Source organism: Aplysia californica, unplaced genomic scaffold, assembly GCF_000002075.1.
Source record: "Aplysia californica isolate F4 #8 unplaced genomic scaffold, AplCal3.0 scaffold00731, whole genome shotgun sequence".
NCBI classification, from domain to species: Eukaryota; Metazoa; Mollusca; class Gastropoda; order Aplysiida; family Aplysiidae; genus Aplysia; species Aplysia californica.
The window spans coordinates 209,616-222,279 of record NW_004798001.1 but is presented as its reverse complement, the minus strand read 5'-3'; the positions used below and the strand labels follow the sequence as shown (position 1 = coordinate 222,279).

The 12,664-nt window shown below is 38.1% G+C and overlaps 1 protein-coding gene across 1 annotated transcript in view; it reads left to right on the top strand.

Moving 5' to 3' along the window:
- Positions 1 to 12,664, top strand: part of LOC101864650 (NACHT domain- and WD repeat-containing protein 1) — a 61,972-nt gene that overhangs the window by 40,577 nt on the left and 8,731 nt on the right. The window contains exons 23-31 of the mRNA XM_035972527.1: positions 223 to 387; positions 953 to 1,165; positions 3,773 to 3,897; positions 5,594 to 5,796; positions 6,978 to 7,103; positions 9,068 to 9,169; positions 10,140 to 10,401; positions 10,925 to 11,177; positions 11,779 to 11,891. Of these exons, the coding sequence (XP_035828420.1) occupies positions 223 to 387; positions 953 to 1,165; positions 3,773 to 3,897; positions 5,594 to 5,796; positions 6,978 to 7,103; positions 9,068 to 9,169; positions 10,140 to 10,401; positions 10,925 to 11,177; positions 11,779 to 11,891 (1,562 nt within the window). The remainder of the gene's footprint in view (positions 1 to 222; positions 388 to 952; positions 1,166 to 3,772; positions 3,898 to 5,593; positions 5,797 to 6,977; positions 7,104 to 9,067; positions 9,170 to 10,139; positions 10,402 to 10,924; positions 11,178 to 11,778; positions 11,892 to 12,664) is intronic.

The window sequence follows — 12,664 nt, the reverse complement described above, 5'->3', positions numbered from 1 at the left end:
CATTTGTCCAGGTGATTGTCTTATACAGGTGGCCATTTGTGCAGGTGATTGTCTTATACAGGTAGCTGCTTGTGAAGGTGATTGTCTTATACAGGTGGCCATTTTTGCAGGTGATTGTCTTATACAGTTTAGAGTAGGTTCAATTGTACTGTCTCATCTCTTCTTATCTGATTTCTATTGTTTCGCTTTTTAAATACAAATATTTTTGTGTGATGATTACAGTCAGCGATGACAAAGCCATGAAAATCTACGACCTTGTGGCTGGTAAAGTGGTGCGGTCCGTGTTCAACGTTGGAGCTGATGTGGACAAGGCCACTTTCCTCTGTGGGGACACGCTGGTGGCAGCGAACCCGAAGGGAAAGCTGTGCGCTTATGAAATACAGACAGGTAGGTGTGCCTCTTGGTTCACCTGTACGATTTTTGTTTACCTTGTGTGACCCCCTCCCTCCTCTCTCTCACCTCTTCTCTCTTTCCCTATCCTCCACTTTCTCTCTTTCTGTGTATCTCTCTCTCTCTCTCTCTCTCTCTCTCTCTCGTTCTATAACCCCCCTTTCTCCCTTTCTGTCCTCCTTTTCTCTCTTTCTCTCTCTCCCTCTCTGCCAATGTTAATCTCTACTTCTTTTTCTATCTGTCTATCAGTCTATCAGTCTGTCTGTCTGTCTGTCTGTCTGTCTGTCTGTGTGCCTGCCTGTTTGTGTGTCTTTGTGTCTGTCTTTTTTCCCCTCTAATATCTCTCTCTCTCACTCTCTCCCTCTCTCTCACTCTCTCACTCTCTCACACTCTCTCTCTCTCTCACTCTCTCACTCTCTCTCTCTCTCTCTCTCTCACTCTCTCTCACTCTCTCTTTCTCTCTCTCCCTCCAGAACAGTCAAGAAACTGGAACTAAGATCACTTTTAAGAAGGTTGAAATTATACCACAGTGACCTCCTTTTGTTTTTTTGTCTTTCCTAAGGTTCATGTAAATGGACGACACCTTTGAACAGCAGCAAGGATACTTTCGCAGTGGGCGGCCCAAATAACTCTCTCGTGCTCATTATATGCTCTACTGGAGACCTCACCTACAGATTTTTGGAAGGGGACACCGGAAAAGTCATCGGCGACACAAAGACATTCCCACCTGAGATACCACGGACGATGTCCTTTGTCACTTATTATCCTGCTGTTGGTATGTGGAATTATGAAAAAGGCGTATGAAAGATTTTTTGTGATTTTCATTACATTTGTGAGGCGGCGTGGTGGAATCAGGCTCTCGTCAATCTTAGGGCATGTAGAGTTATTGGTACCATCTTAAATCGTGTTCACTTGTCTTTATTAGGCTGAAAAAATATCCATTTATCTTGAATACAAGTCGAGATATTTGCGAATGAAGGAGGTTGGGGTCACCTGTTCTCAGAGGTAAAATTAGTGAGAATACAGCCGCCAAGAGTAGTTATTTCCTTAGCTTAAGAGTCCGTGGTAACTGAAAAATTTTCATTTTTGGTGCCTTTAATCAACGTTTTTAAGAAAAATCCGGACAGAAATGAGTTCTTTAATGGGCATGAAAGGTGTGAGGCAAAAAAAAAAATTCGATAAAAATTCACAAGCCTGCCAAAAAATGCCAGTATCTTCACTTTTATTATTTTGACGAGAGCCTGATTCCACCACACTGCCTCACATTTTGATCTGACTTTTGTCTGCCTGACTCTTTCTTATTCTATCCTACACAACCCCCCCCCCAAAAAAAAACAACAAAAAACTACTGTCTAACAGACTGAAACCAGCCAAGCTTTCAATTTTTTCTCCCATGGGATTTCCTTAATTGGAAGTTTTATTTATGTTTAGTAAGCGTTTTACAGCACTTGCAACACTATAAGGTCCTACAAGTACCGAAAATTTGAGGTGTTGCAAGAGAGTAACAAATGCAAAAGAGAAGGAAGAGATAAGGATGATAGACATTTGATAGGAAAGAAGTAGTTAACCACACCAGAGCAACTGCCAACCACCTACAATAGGAAGTTTGGTTATGATAAGAGTAAATCTCTGGCCTTGTTTTAATTTCTAGTTAGGAAGATGTGAGAGCAACGACATTGACAATATTCCTTTGCTCAGTACCTTTTTCTCTCAACTTTTGACGTAAGACAATAAAAAGTTACTTATTAATATTGATTAAAATTATGTTGAAGTTATCACAGCCACAGTTAAAAGTAAATATCGTTACGAATCCCAGTATTCTTTTTCAGCCTTCTTTAGTGGACTCGCTATCGATCAACATATTTGACCCACTTTGCCCTTTGTGCTCTATTTCAAGTTTTGTGAATTTGAGGCTTATATTTTAATCAAGGTGTGAATTTTTCTATCAGACATATATACTGTTTGATGCAAAATTCACTGTTGAAGCTTCCCCATATGTGAGGCGTTGTAGTGAAATCAGGCGCTCGTCAAAATAATGAAATCAAAGAAACCGCTAATTATCTGGCTATCTGGTATTTTATTTTTTTCGAATTTTCCTTTTTTGGCTCAACTTTTTTATGTCAGTTTCAGAAAATATTTATAAGTGGATTTTTATTGAAAAACTTTGATCAAAGGCATTTAAAATGTAAATTTGCAGTTTTCAAAGACACTCAAGCTTTGTAACTTACCAAACTTTGGAAGCCATTTTCACCCTTATTCTACCTATGACACCAGGCCTCCCCCACCTTCTTCAATCCGAAATCTCTCGATTTCTTTTGAAGATAGATAAATAATTCCTTCATCAAAAGCCAAACAAAAGAACTAGTTTTATGATTATATCAATAATTCCATTTGTCCAAAACTTGAGGAGCGCCTGATTCCACTGCGTCTTGACACATATGTGAGGCAGCGTGGTAGAATCAGGCTCTCGTCAAAATAATCAAAGTGAAGAAATTTGCAGGTTTCTGAATTGTTATCAATTTTTCGTTTTTTGGCTCAACACCTTTCATGCCCATTAAAGAACTCATGTCTGTGTGGATTTTTATGAAAAGCGTTAATTAAAGGCATAAAAAATGTAAATCTTCAGTTACCACGGACTCTTCAGCTAAGGAAATAACTAATCTTTGGCAGTCATTTTCTCACTAATTTTACCTCTGAAAACAGGTGACCCCTACCTCTTTCTTTTGCAAATATCTCGACTTGTATTCAAGATAAATGGATATTTTTTGCATCCAAATAAAGACAAGTGAACAAGCTTTAAGATGATACTAATAACTCTACATGCCTAAAAATTGAAGAGAGCCTGATTCCACCACGCTGCCTCACATATTATACTGTTTGATGCCAATCTCACTGTAGAAGCTTTCCTATATATGTGTCACAACGCGGTGGAATCAGGCACTCGTCAATTTTTGGAGTTATTGGTACCATCTTACAGATTGTTCATTTGCCTTTCATTTCATGAAAAAAATATTCATTTATCTTTGATAGAAGTCGAGATATTTGCGATTGAAGGAGGTGGGGTCGCCTGGTTTCAGAAGTAAAATTAGCGAGAAATTGGCAACCAAAGTTTGATGACTTCTACAACTCAAGAGTCCTTGGAAACTGCAAATTTACATTTTTTGTACCTCTAATCAACGTTTTTCCATAAAATCCACACTTAAGAATGTTTCTGAATGAAAATACAAGGTGTTGAGCTAAAAGACAAAAATTCGAAAGAAATTTCCATACTGGCCGAAAAATGCCCATTTCTTCGATTTCATTATTTTGACGAGCGCCTGATTTCACTTTAATGCCTCAAATATTTTGACAGTCTGCTCATCTGTCTATGTCTTTGTCTCAGGTTGTGACAAATACATGGTCATCGTGGAAAGTGATCAGAAAGTGGCATTTGTATTTGATACGGCTTCTCGGTCCCTGTCCCATTTCAAGAAAGTGCTGAAAAGCTACATGGATGAAAAAAATGAGGTATGTGCTCTTTCATTTCGTTTTTCTTCATTTTTGTTGTGGAAAGTGATAAGAAAGCAGCATTTGTGTGTGATGCAGCTTCTCAGCCCTGTCGAATTTCAAGAAAAGATACATGGATAAAAAGAATGAGGTATGTGTGTGCTCTTCTATTTAGTTTTTATTTTCCATGTTTTGTAACTTGTTATGATTTAAAGAAAGTGCTCAAAAGTTACACGGATGAAAAAAATGAGGTATGCACTCTTCCATTTCCTTATCCCTCAGTTTTGTAACTTGTTACGATCTCAAGAAAATGTTGAAAAGTTACATGAATGAAAAGAATGAGGTATGTGCTCGTCCATTTTGTTTTTTCTTCAGTTTAGTCATTTGTTATGCATTTCTTACTTAGACTTTGTTGGTCAACAGGATTCCTGCAAAGAACCTTACTGCCGTTGGATATTTACAATTGTTTTAGACACATAGACCTATGTGAAGGAATTACATGTGAAAGGTCTCAAAATTATTCTTATCGAATTGTGTGCAAGGTGGGTTAAGCAGACATGCCCTTTTGTGAATTCCTTCATCTATGTTATGTCATTCATGTTCCAAAAGCTTGGAAATTTATATGGATCCTCTAAAAACTGTTTAGTATATATTTTTATTTCATCCTCAATTGCCCCCGAAAATTCACAATTTAGCATTGCTTACTTTTTAGTGCATCTAACTAAATAACCTGACTAGTTACAATGTGTGGGTGGTTGGCGGGTGCTCTGGTGTGGTTTGCTCCATCTTTCCTATCAAACATCTGTCGTCCTTATCTCCCCTCCTTATTTTTTATGTTTGTTACTCTCTTGTAACACCTCTAATCTTCTGGCGCTCATATGACCTTATGCAGTTGCGAGCGCCGTAAAACCTCTACTAAAACAAAACAAAACATAGTTACAATGTCCATTCTTTTATGAGTCTCAAGAACAGAAATGCCTGCTTTGGGTGCATTAAATGATAATTTGTAGACCGGTGTAATTGATTAGTATTTCTGTGCAGAGAAACCCCAGTGTAAATCTTTATAAACATTTGTGAAAATGTGCGTATAACTAAAAGTAGCAGAATCAGGCAAAGACTGACATTGTGTGGTAAATGTTAGTTTCAAACCCCCACCCCCACCCCCACCCCCTCCCACCAACATTAGAATGAGTCGAATATGAAAATTGTTTTTCGCATTTTGTTATGGTGGCCTACCTATGTAACCCCACTCTCTCTCTCTCTCTCTCTCTTACTCACTCACTCTCTCTCTGTCTCAGTCTCTGTCTGTCTCTCTCTGTCTCTGTCTCTCTCTGTCTCTCTCTCTCTCTCTATTTCTCTCTCTCTTTCTCTCTGTGTCTCTCTGTGTCTCTCTGTGTCTCTGTCTCTCTCTCTCTATCCCTCTCTCTCCTCCCTCTCTCTCCTCCCTCTTCTCTCTTTTTTTCCCTCTCCCTCTATCTCTCTCTCTCTCTCTCTCTCTCTCTCTCTCTCTCTCTCTCTCTCTCTCTTTCACTGAGTGTCACTAACTCTCATTTCTCTCTCTCTCTCTTTCTCCCTATCAGTATCTCTCTCTCTGAGTCTTATTTCTTCTCTCTTTCTTTGATAGATCATTGACACAGTGTCAGTTAAAAGTGAGATTTCACCTCGTTATAGTGAGAACATGAATGAGCTTACCGTCAGCTTCTCACGCCTTTTCCAGAAAGTGGACGGCACAATTGAGGGCCTGGCATTAAGCAAAGATGGTGAAACTCTCTACGTAGCCAACTACCAGGACAACGACCTTAACCTTGTGAGCACCGCGACCCTGGAGGTTCTCAAAACATTCCCTGGCTGCAAAAACGATTTCTCGGAGAAGTTCCACTTGTCTCCTGATGAGAACTTTCTCTTTTTTCCTCATGCCAGGTTAGACTTTCAGAATGATGATAGAAGTGAGAAAGTGTGAAGTGTGTTACAGAGCTGTCAATTTAACACTTTGTCATCACATGTAGTTTCTTTGGATTTTTCCCCGAATGCCTTTGCCTTTGATGGCAATGGTTTTTACTATATGAACCTTGTGATGGCAAAGTGTTTAGGGTGGTTTTTAAGGAACAATAGTTCCCTTGTCAGAATTTGGTCAATTTTAAGGGGATTTCAATTAAAGTACAGATAATCGCTGGACAGACTAATAAATTTTCAGTTTTCAAAGTGGTCTCAGAATAATATGTTTGTACTGTATGATTTGATACTGTATGGATTGTACACCCATTTCAGCCCTTTGAAGCGACTTATGTGGTGGGATAACAGATTTGTCGTACATCTTCAATAGGATGGATGCAAGTAAATGGAGTGTCTTTATAACTTCACATACGGCCCTCTAGGGGTTCATACCAAGGTCTTTTCCTTCATAACACTGTATGCATTGTCAGAGATAATGTTGCACCCTCTTAGAGGGTGATTTGCCATGCTCTTACACTTTAGTGAAGGGTTTAGAAAAAATTATTTTTTTGTAGTTGAACGTAACATGGCACATAATTAATATTTTCTCTTTCATTTTTGTAAAACCTTGTAAGATATAGTTATTTTTGCTATTGTTACTAAGTTTCATCTCATGACTTATCAGTGCTGACGTCTTTGCTAAGGCACGTAGAAGGGGAGAGAGTTCAATTCCCACTTTGGGATTGAAAAAAAAAAATTTAATATCTCCATTTGTATTTGCATAACAAATACAAAAGAACCAAGGAGAAGAAATGAAGATGAAAGACGTTTGATAAGAAAGAAGGAGCAATCCACTAGACCCTCTACTTATTCAAACATTTATATTTTATCTTCTCTCAAAGATGCCTTCTTCAGTTTGTGTGTGGTTGGTGGGTGCCTGATGTGGTTTGCTCCTTCTTTCCTATCAAACATCTATCATCTTCATTTCTCCTCCTTGTTTTTTTTTTTTGTATTTGTTATTCTCTTGTAACACCTCTAATTTTCATCACTTTTTTACCTTATTGTGTTGCAAGTGCCATAAAACTCTTACTTAAACTGAAATTTTCTTTACTTTGTCCACTTTGAGACTGAAACCATTGAAGGAGTTAACTCTTAATACTTTTTTCCAGCTATGTGAGGGTATGGGACTTGCAGACTGGCAAAAAGGCGACAATCTTAAACATTCCCGACATGAGCTCTATCACGGATGTTGCTAGCATAGACATGAACATCTTTTATACCATTAACAATGACAGGTAAGCCTCTGCTGTTTTTCATTATGTTTTTATGGTATCTGTGTATGTGAGGCATTGCTGTAGAATTAGGCATTTTTCAAAATAATGAAATAGAAGAAATCAGCATGTTAGGCTATTTTTATTGAATTTTTATTTTTTGGCTCAACACCTTTTTAAATCCATGTAAAAACACATTTCTGTGCAGACTTTACTGAAAAAAATTGATCAACGGCACAACAAATGAAAATTTGCAGTTTCGAAGAACTCTGAAGCTTTGGAAATCGATCACAAAGCTTTGGCAGCCGTTTTCTCCCTACTTTTACCTCTCAAACCAGGCAACCCCCCCATCTCCTTCAATCGCAAATATCTTGCATCTATTCAAGATAGATGAGTATTATTTTCATCGAAAGCAAGACATTTGAGCAAGCTTTTTGATGAAACCAAGAACTCCACATGCCCAAAAATTGACAAGCGCCTGATTCCACTGCATTGTGACACTTACTATTTGTCTAAAGGGTTAAAGGGTTAGTTAGAGCCTAACTAGACGCAGATAGGTTATTTCAAATCTGGAACACAACTCGGCTGAGTGGAATGAAGAAAAAACTTGGGAAGAAAGAAAGGAAGAAGGTAAAGATGATAAATAGGAGAACTATCGTTGTTCTGGGGTTCGGGGGTTCGAGCCGCGGGCCCGACGTTGTGTCCTTGGGAAAGGCACTTTACACGAACTTTCCCCACTTCACCCAGGTGAAAATGGGTACCCAGCTATAGACAGTGAAAGATCTTGTCTGTTTGTTAGTGTTTGAGCACTTAACCAGCTGCTTGCACAGTATGCTTCCCGGGAAGCTGAGAATGTTTCTGAGTGTTCTATGGTCTGCTGGGGTAATCTAGAGTGGGGACATGCGCTATACAAATGCTATTTATTTATTTATTTAATTTATTTCAATTGTACATCTGTGCTTAAAAGTTCATGCATGTTTAGAGAGGTTGCACTTCCTGCTGATGTGATGTAGGTCTATTCATGATTCCATTAACCCCAGTTCTAAAAGAAAATTTTGGCATTTTAAAAAGATTTTGATAGAAAATTACTTCCATCGCATAGGCTATGAAAAAAGAAATATGGGGTATGTCCTTGAGCAAGGCATGATTACCCATACACAGAGGCAAGCAGTAATGGTGAGTTCATTGTTTGTTATGATGTGATACCGTGTGTTATGAAGCATTGTTGTGGACAGTTGGCGGGTGCTCTAGTGTAGCTTGCTACTTCTTTCCTATCAAACATCTTTAGTCCTTATCTCTCCTCCTTCTAGGTGTTTGTTACTCCCTTGTAATGTTTCTTATCTTTGGCGCTCATATGACGTAGCTGTGTTGTAAATGCCGTTAAACTCTTACTAAAATAAAACAAAATGAAACGTTGTTTATCATTGTATTAGTACTGTACATTTTATTATTATTTATGTGTATTTTGCATTGTTTAATTATTGTATTTAAACAATTAGGTATTTATGTAAATGTTTGTTTTCTTGAAATATTTTATCTACTCACTTAAGTATTTATTCATACATTTGTTTAATTGTAAAAACCATATTTCCACGTGTGAATCTATGAAAGTGGAATGCTGAATTTTGTGCAGCTATTGCTGAATTTTAGAACTATACTGTTCAAGTGTAACTCGTCACTGCGCTAGCAAAATGGCACATCTCGTTTTTGCAACTTTTGAGAATAATGGAAAAAACTGTTTAACCAGACTATGACCTAAAAATGGTAAAACTTGCCATGCATATTTCTTTTGTGTGACTGCCAGCAAAGTTTTGTTTTGGTTTTGCCAAAAGATAGACTTTTTGTACCTCCGAACAAAATAAATGACTAGTTGCATTTAAGCCACAGAATTCTGTGATTTAAGCACAACTCCAAGTTATGCCATTTTGCTAGTGCAATGACGAACTGCTTCTTTCAAAAGACAAAGAGAGAGATGTTTTACTCTGCAGGACTCTGAAGATATGGGACCTCAGCCGGGGTGATGAACCTGGAATAGCCTTCCAGGATTTGCCTCGAGACTTCAAAGTCTCCACAGGGGGGAGGACTGTCAGGTAGGAGTTGATCTCAGACTGGTTACTTTTACGGCACTTGCGACATAATTAGGTCATATAAGAGCCGATGATTTGAGGTGTTACAAGAAGGTTAGAAACACTAAAGTAAGATGGAAGAGAGATTGTGACACAAAATGTTTGATAAGAAAGAAGGAGCCTACCACACAAGAGCACCCATCAACCACTCACTGGTTATCTTGTTTTGTAGGGTGGCGCTCAAAGCTTCCTAAGCTTCCTAGAATTCTCTGTGTGGTTGTGGGTGCACAACTGTGTGTGTGTGTGTCTGTGTCTGTCTGTGTGTGTTTTGTTCTCTTATGATCATACATGAGGTCATCCGTTAATCTAAACTGCTTTAAGATATCTTGTCGCAAAATGTGCTTTAACTGATGATTTTGTGCTACTTTCATTCGTTCACTTTTTTTTAAAAACCTAAACAACCTACGCTAATAAGGAATGATATTATCAGTTCTTTTTTCAATTTTTCGCTTTGTGGATACGTATGTGAGGCAGCGTGGTGGAATCAGGCTCTTGTCAAAATAATTAAATCGAAGAAAACTAGCTGTTTTCTCCCTGCTTAGCAATTTTTATTAAATAGTTGTTTTTTGGCTCAACACCTTTTATGTCCATTTACAAACACATTCCTTTGAGGATTTCACCGAAAACGTTGATTAAAGGCACAAAGATATAAATTTTCAAATTTCCATGGACTCTCAAGCTTTGGAATTTACAAAGCTTTGGCGACCATTTTCTCGCTAATTTTACCTCTTAAACCAAGTGACCGCCACCTCCTTCAATTCAAAATATCCCCACTTTTTTCATTGAAAGCAAGACTAATGAACAAGCTTTAAGATGATACCAATAACTCAGTATGCCCAAAAATTGACGAGAGCCTGATTCCACCACGCTGCCTCACATATTGTTTTGATACAAAAGCCATTCATATGTACATAAGTTTCCTGTACCTCCGCAGTTCCTTCCTTCGCACTCACAGTCCTCGCTACTTTGTGGTTGTGTGGAGGGACAAAGGGACAAGCTGCCAGAGCATAGGTCTGTACGACACAGCCCAGGGCAAGGTGGTGAGGGAGACGTCCTGGATGCCAGAGGAAAACAAAAATGACGTAAGTCCTGAACTAGAGACTTTATTTGCGTCACTATGCTGTGGAATCAGGTGCTCTTCAAAATTTTGGGCATGTGGAGTTAGTTATTGGTGTCATCTTAAAGCTTGTTCGTTTTTCTTGCTTTTATGAAAATAAAACCCTTTTCTATATTGAGTAGTAGTCAAGATTTTTACGATGGAACGAGATGGGGTCACCTGGTTTCAATGGAAAAATTAGCGAGAAAATGGTTGCCAAAGTTTGTCATTACTTAAGATACAACATTTGAGCCCAGTCTAGATTTCAAACCCAAAATGTTACAATTGCAGGTTCAACAAGCTCAAAGCAAATGACACCACAGCAAAGAATTCTTAAATTTGAACTGTCTCCTTTCGAATATAATTCAAAAGCCCAGATGAAGATTTGAAAGGCCAACCTTACAGTACAGCATCCTGCAGCCTAACTACTTGTGTTTGAATTCTAATGGCTTATTATAGAATTACAGAATTGGTCGCGGGGGTGGTTTGCGGATGGTCTGGTGTGTTTTACTCCCTTTTTACTATCAAATGTCTGTCATCCTGATCTCTCCTCGTTCTTTTTTGTGCCAGATGCTATCTTGTAACACCTCTGTTCTTTGGCTAATATATGACCTTATTGTGTTGCGATTGCCGTAAAACTCTTACTAAAACTGAAAAAAAACAACCCTTTAAAGAATTGTTTCACTGTCTCCATTTTATTTCTGTTTGTGCAGGACAAGTTCAGCTCAGTGCAGTACCTGGACAACTGGATTGTGTCCTTGGAGTACCGCAAAAAGCACAAGCTGCTGGACCTGACCACCATGCGTGTGGTGACCGTGCTGCAGGGCAGTATCCCAGACTATTGCAGTGACCTCATGTTGGTCAATGGAGGCACAGGTGAAACATGTCAACGCTGCGCTAGCAAAATCGCTACCTTAGAATCACAACGTTTGATCTGATGTTTTTTGGCCATTTTGAGTCACTACGACTATGTGATCAGACGCGAAATTTCTATCTGCCTATTCAAACTTACTATTCAGAGTCGTTATCAAGATATTTTTGTGCAGATGGTTGTCTTATACAGGTGGCTGTAATACTCATGCAAAGATTCAAACAAATGTATTTGCATTCTTGATAAAGGTTTCTTTTAACGAGACATATAATGAACTATCAGGGGTAGTTTTAGAATCGTGAGCTCTTTATTGTACTCAATTTTTTCCTCATTTTTTGGGTCTTTTTCTCATATGTCAGAAAACATAATACGAAAAAGATTTTATTTCAGATGAACACACAGGTGCAAGAAAATATCTTAAAGAAAAAAAAAGAGCAATGAAGCAATAATATACTTCGAAAAAAATTATATTTATTTCACATCTATACTTTATGTCTTTTCAACCCCTCTGTTCTTTCACCAGGATGACTTTGATAAGTGAGCACTGCTCTTTAAAAGAACGTTTTTGTATGTCGTTAAATCTAGCAAAATCTTTTTTGTTCCCAGAATTCGCCATGTGCTCCAGAGGCCGCAAGAACTTAAGGATCTGCAGTCGAGAGACAGGAAAAACTATTGACATTCTAAAGGCTGGACAAACCAAGCGAATAGACACACTCATTGTGAGTTTTTTTTTCAGTTTTCCTCTAATCTCGTGGGATTGTATATGTGATTCCATAACCGCTTTGTCTTGTGTGTGGTTGTACACATGATTCTGTTGAGTATTTTTTAAAATATGAGAATGTCATTCAATAACTGTTTTTGTTTTTGTGACTAGTGGATGTGATTCTACGATCGTTGTGTTTCGTTGTTGTTGTTGTTGTTGTTGTTATCGATCCAGAAACAGCTGGGCTCTCGCCCTTCTGTCATAAGATTGCTAATGTAATTCAAATTCTGTTTTCTCTTAAGTGATTATGGTTTATGATTGTTTTGCGTGCTTGATTTTGATTATGATTCTATAGATATAATGTTTCATATGATCTTGAAAGTGAAATCATAACAGTTTTTTTGTGCTATAATTGTAAGTTAGTTAACCCTATCCGTACGCCTGGGGTCATTTTGTACCTCAGGGGTTGTATTCTTCATATTTTAGAATACTTCTAGTGCGAAGATCCCTTTGAAACTTTCAGTATTTTTCAAATAATTTAAATTTGACAGACTGCTATGCAAAGCGTACGAATAGGATTAGCGAGTAAATTTCCTCTTTGGAAAGTGGTGGCACAGAGTTCCCCATTTCGTATTGATATGATAGTAAAACATGATGTACTAATAGGGTTAATGCATGCTCTTGAATATGGGGTCATTTTTATCTTTTATTGTATGTTCATAAAAGGAAAAATCTTGAGACAGGTAAATGACACAGAGAGAGAGAGAGAGAGAGAGAGAGAGAGAGAGG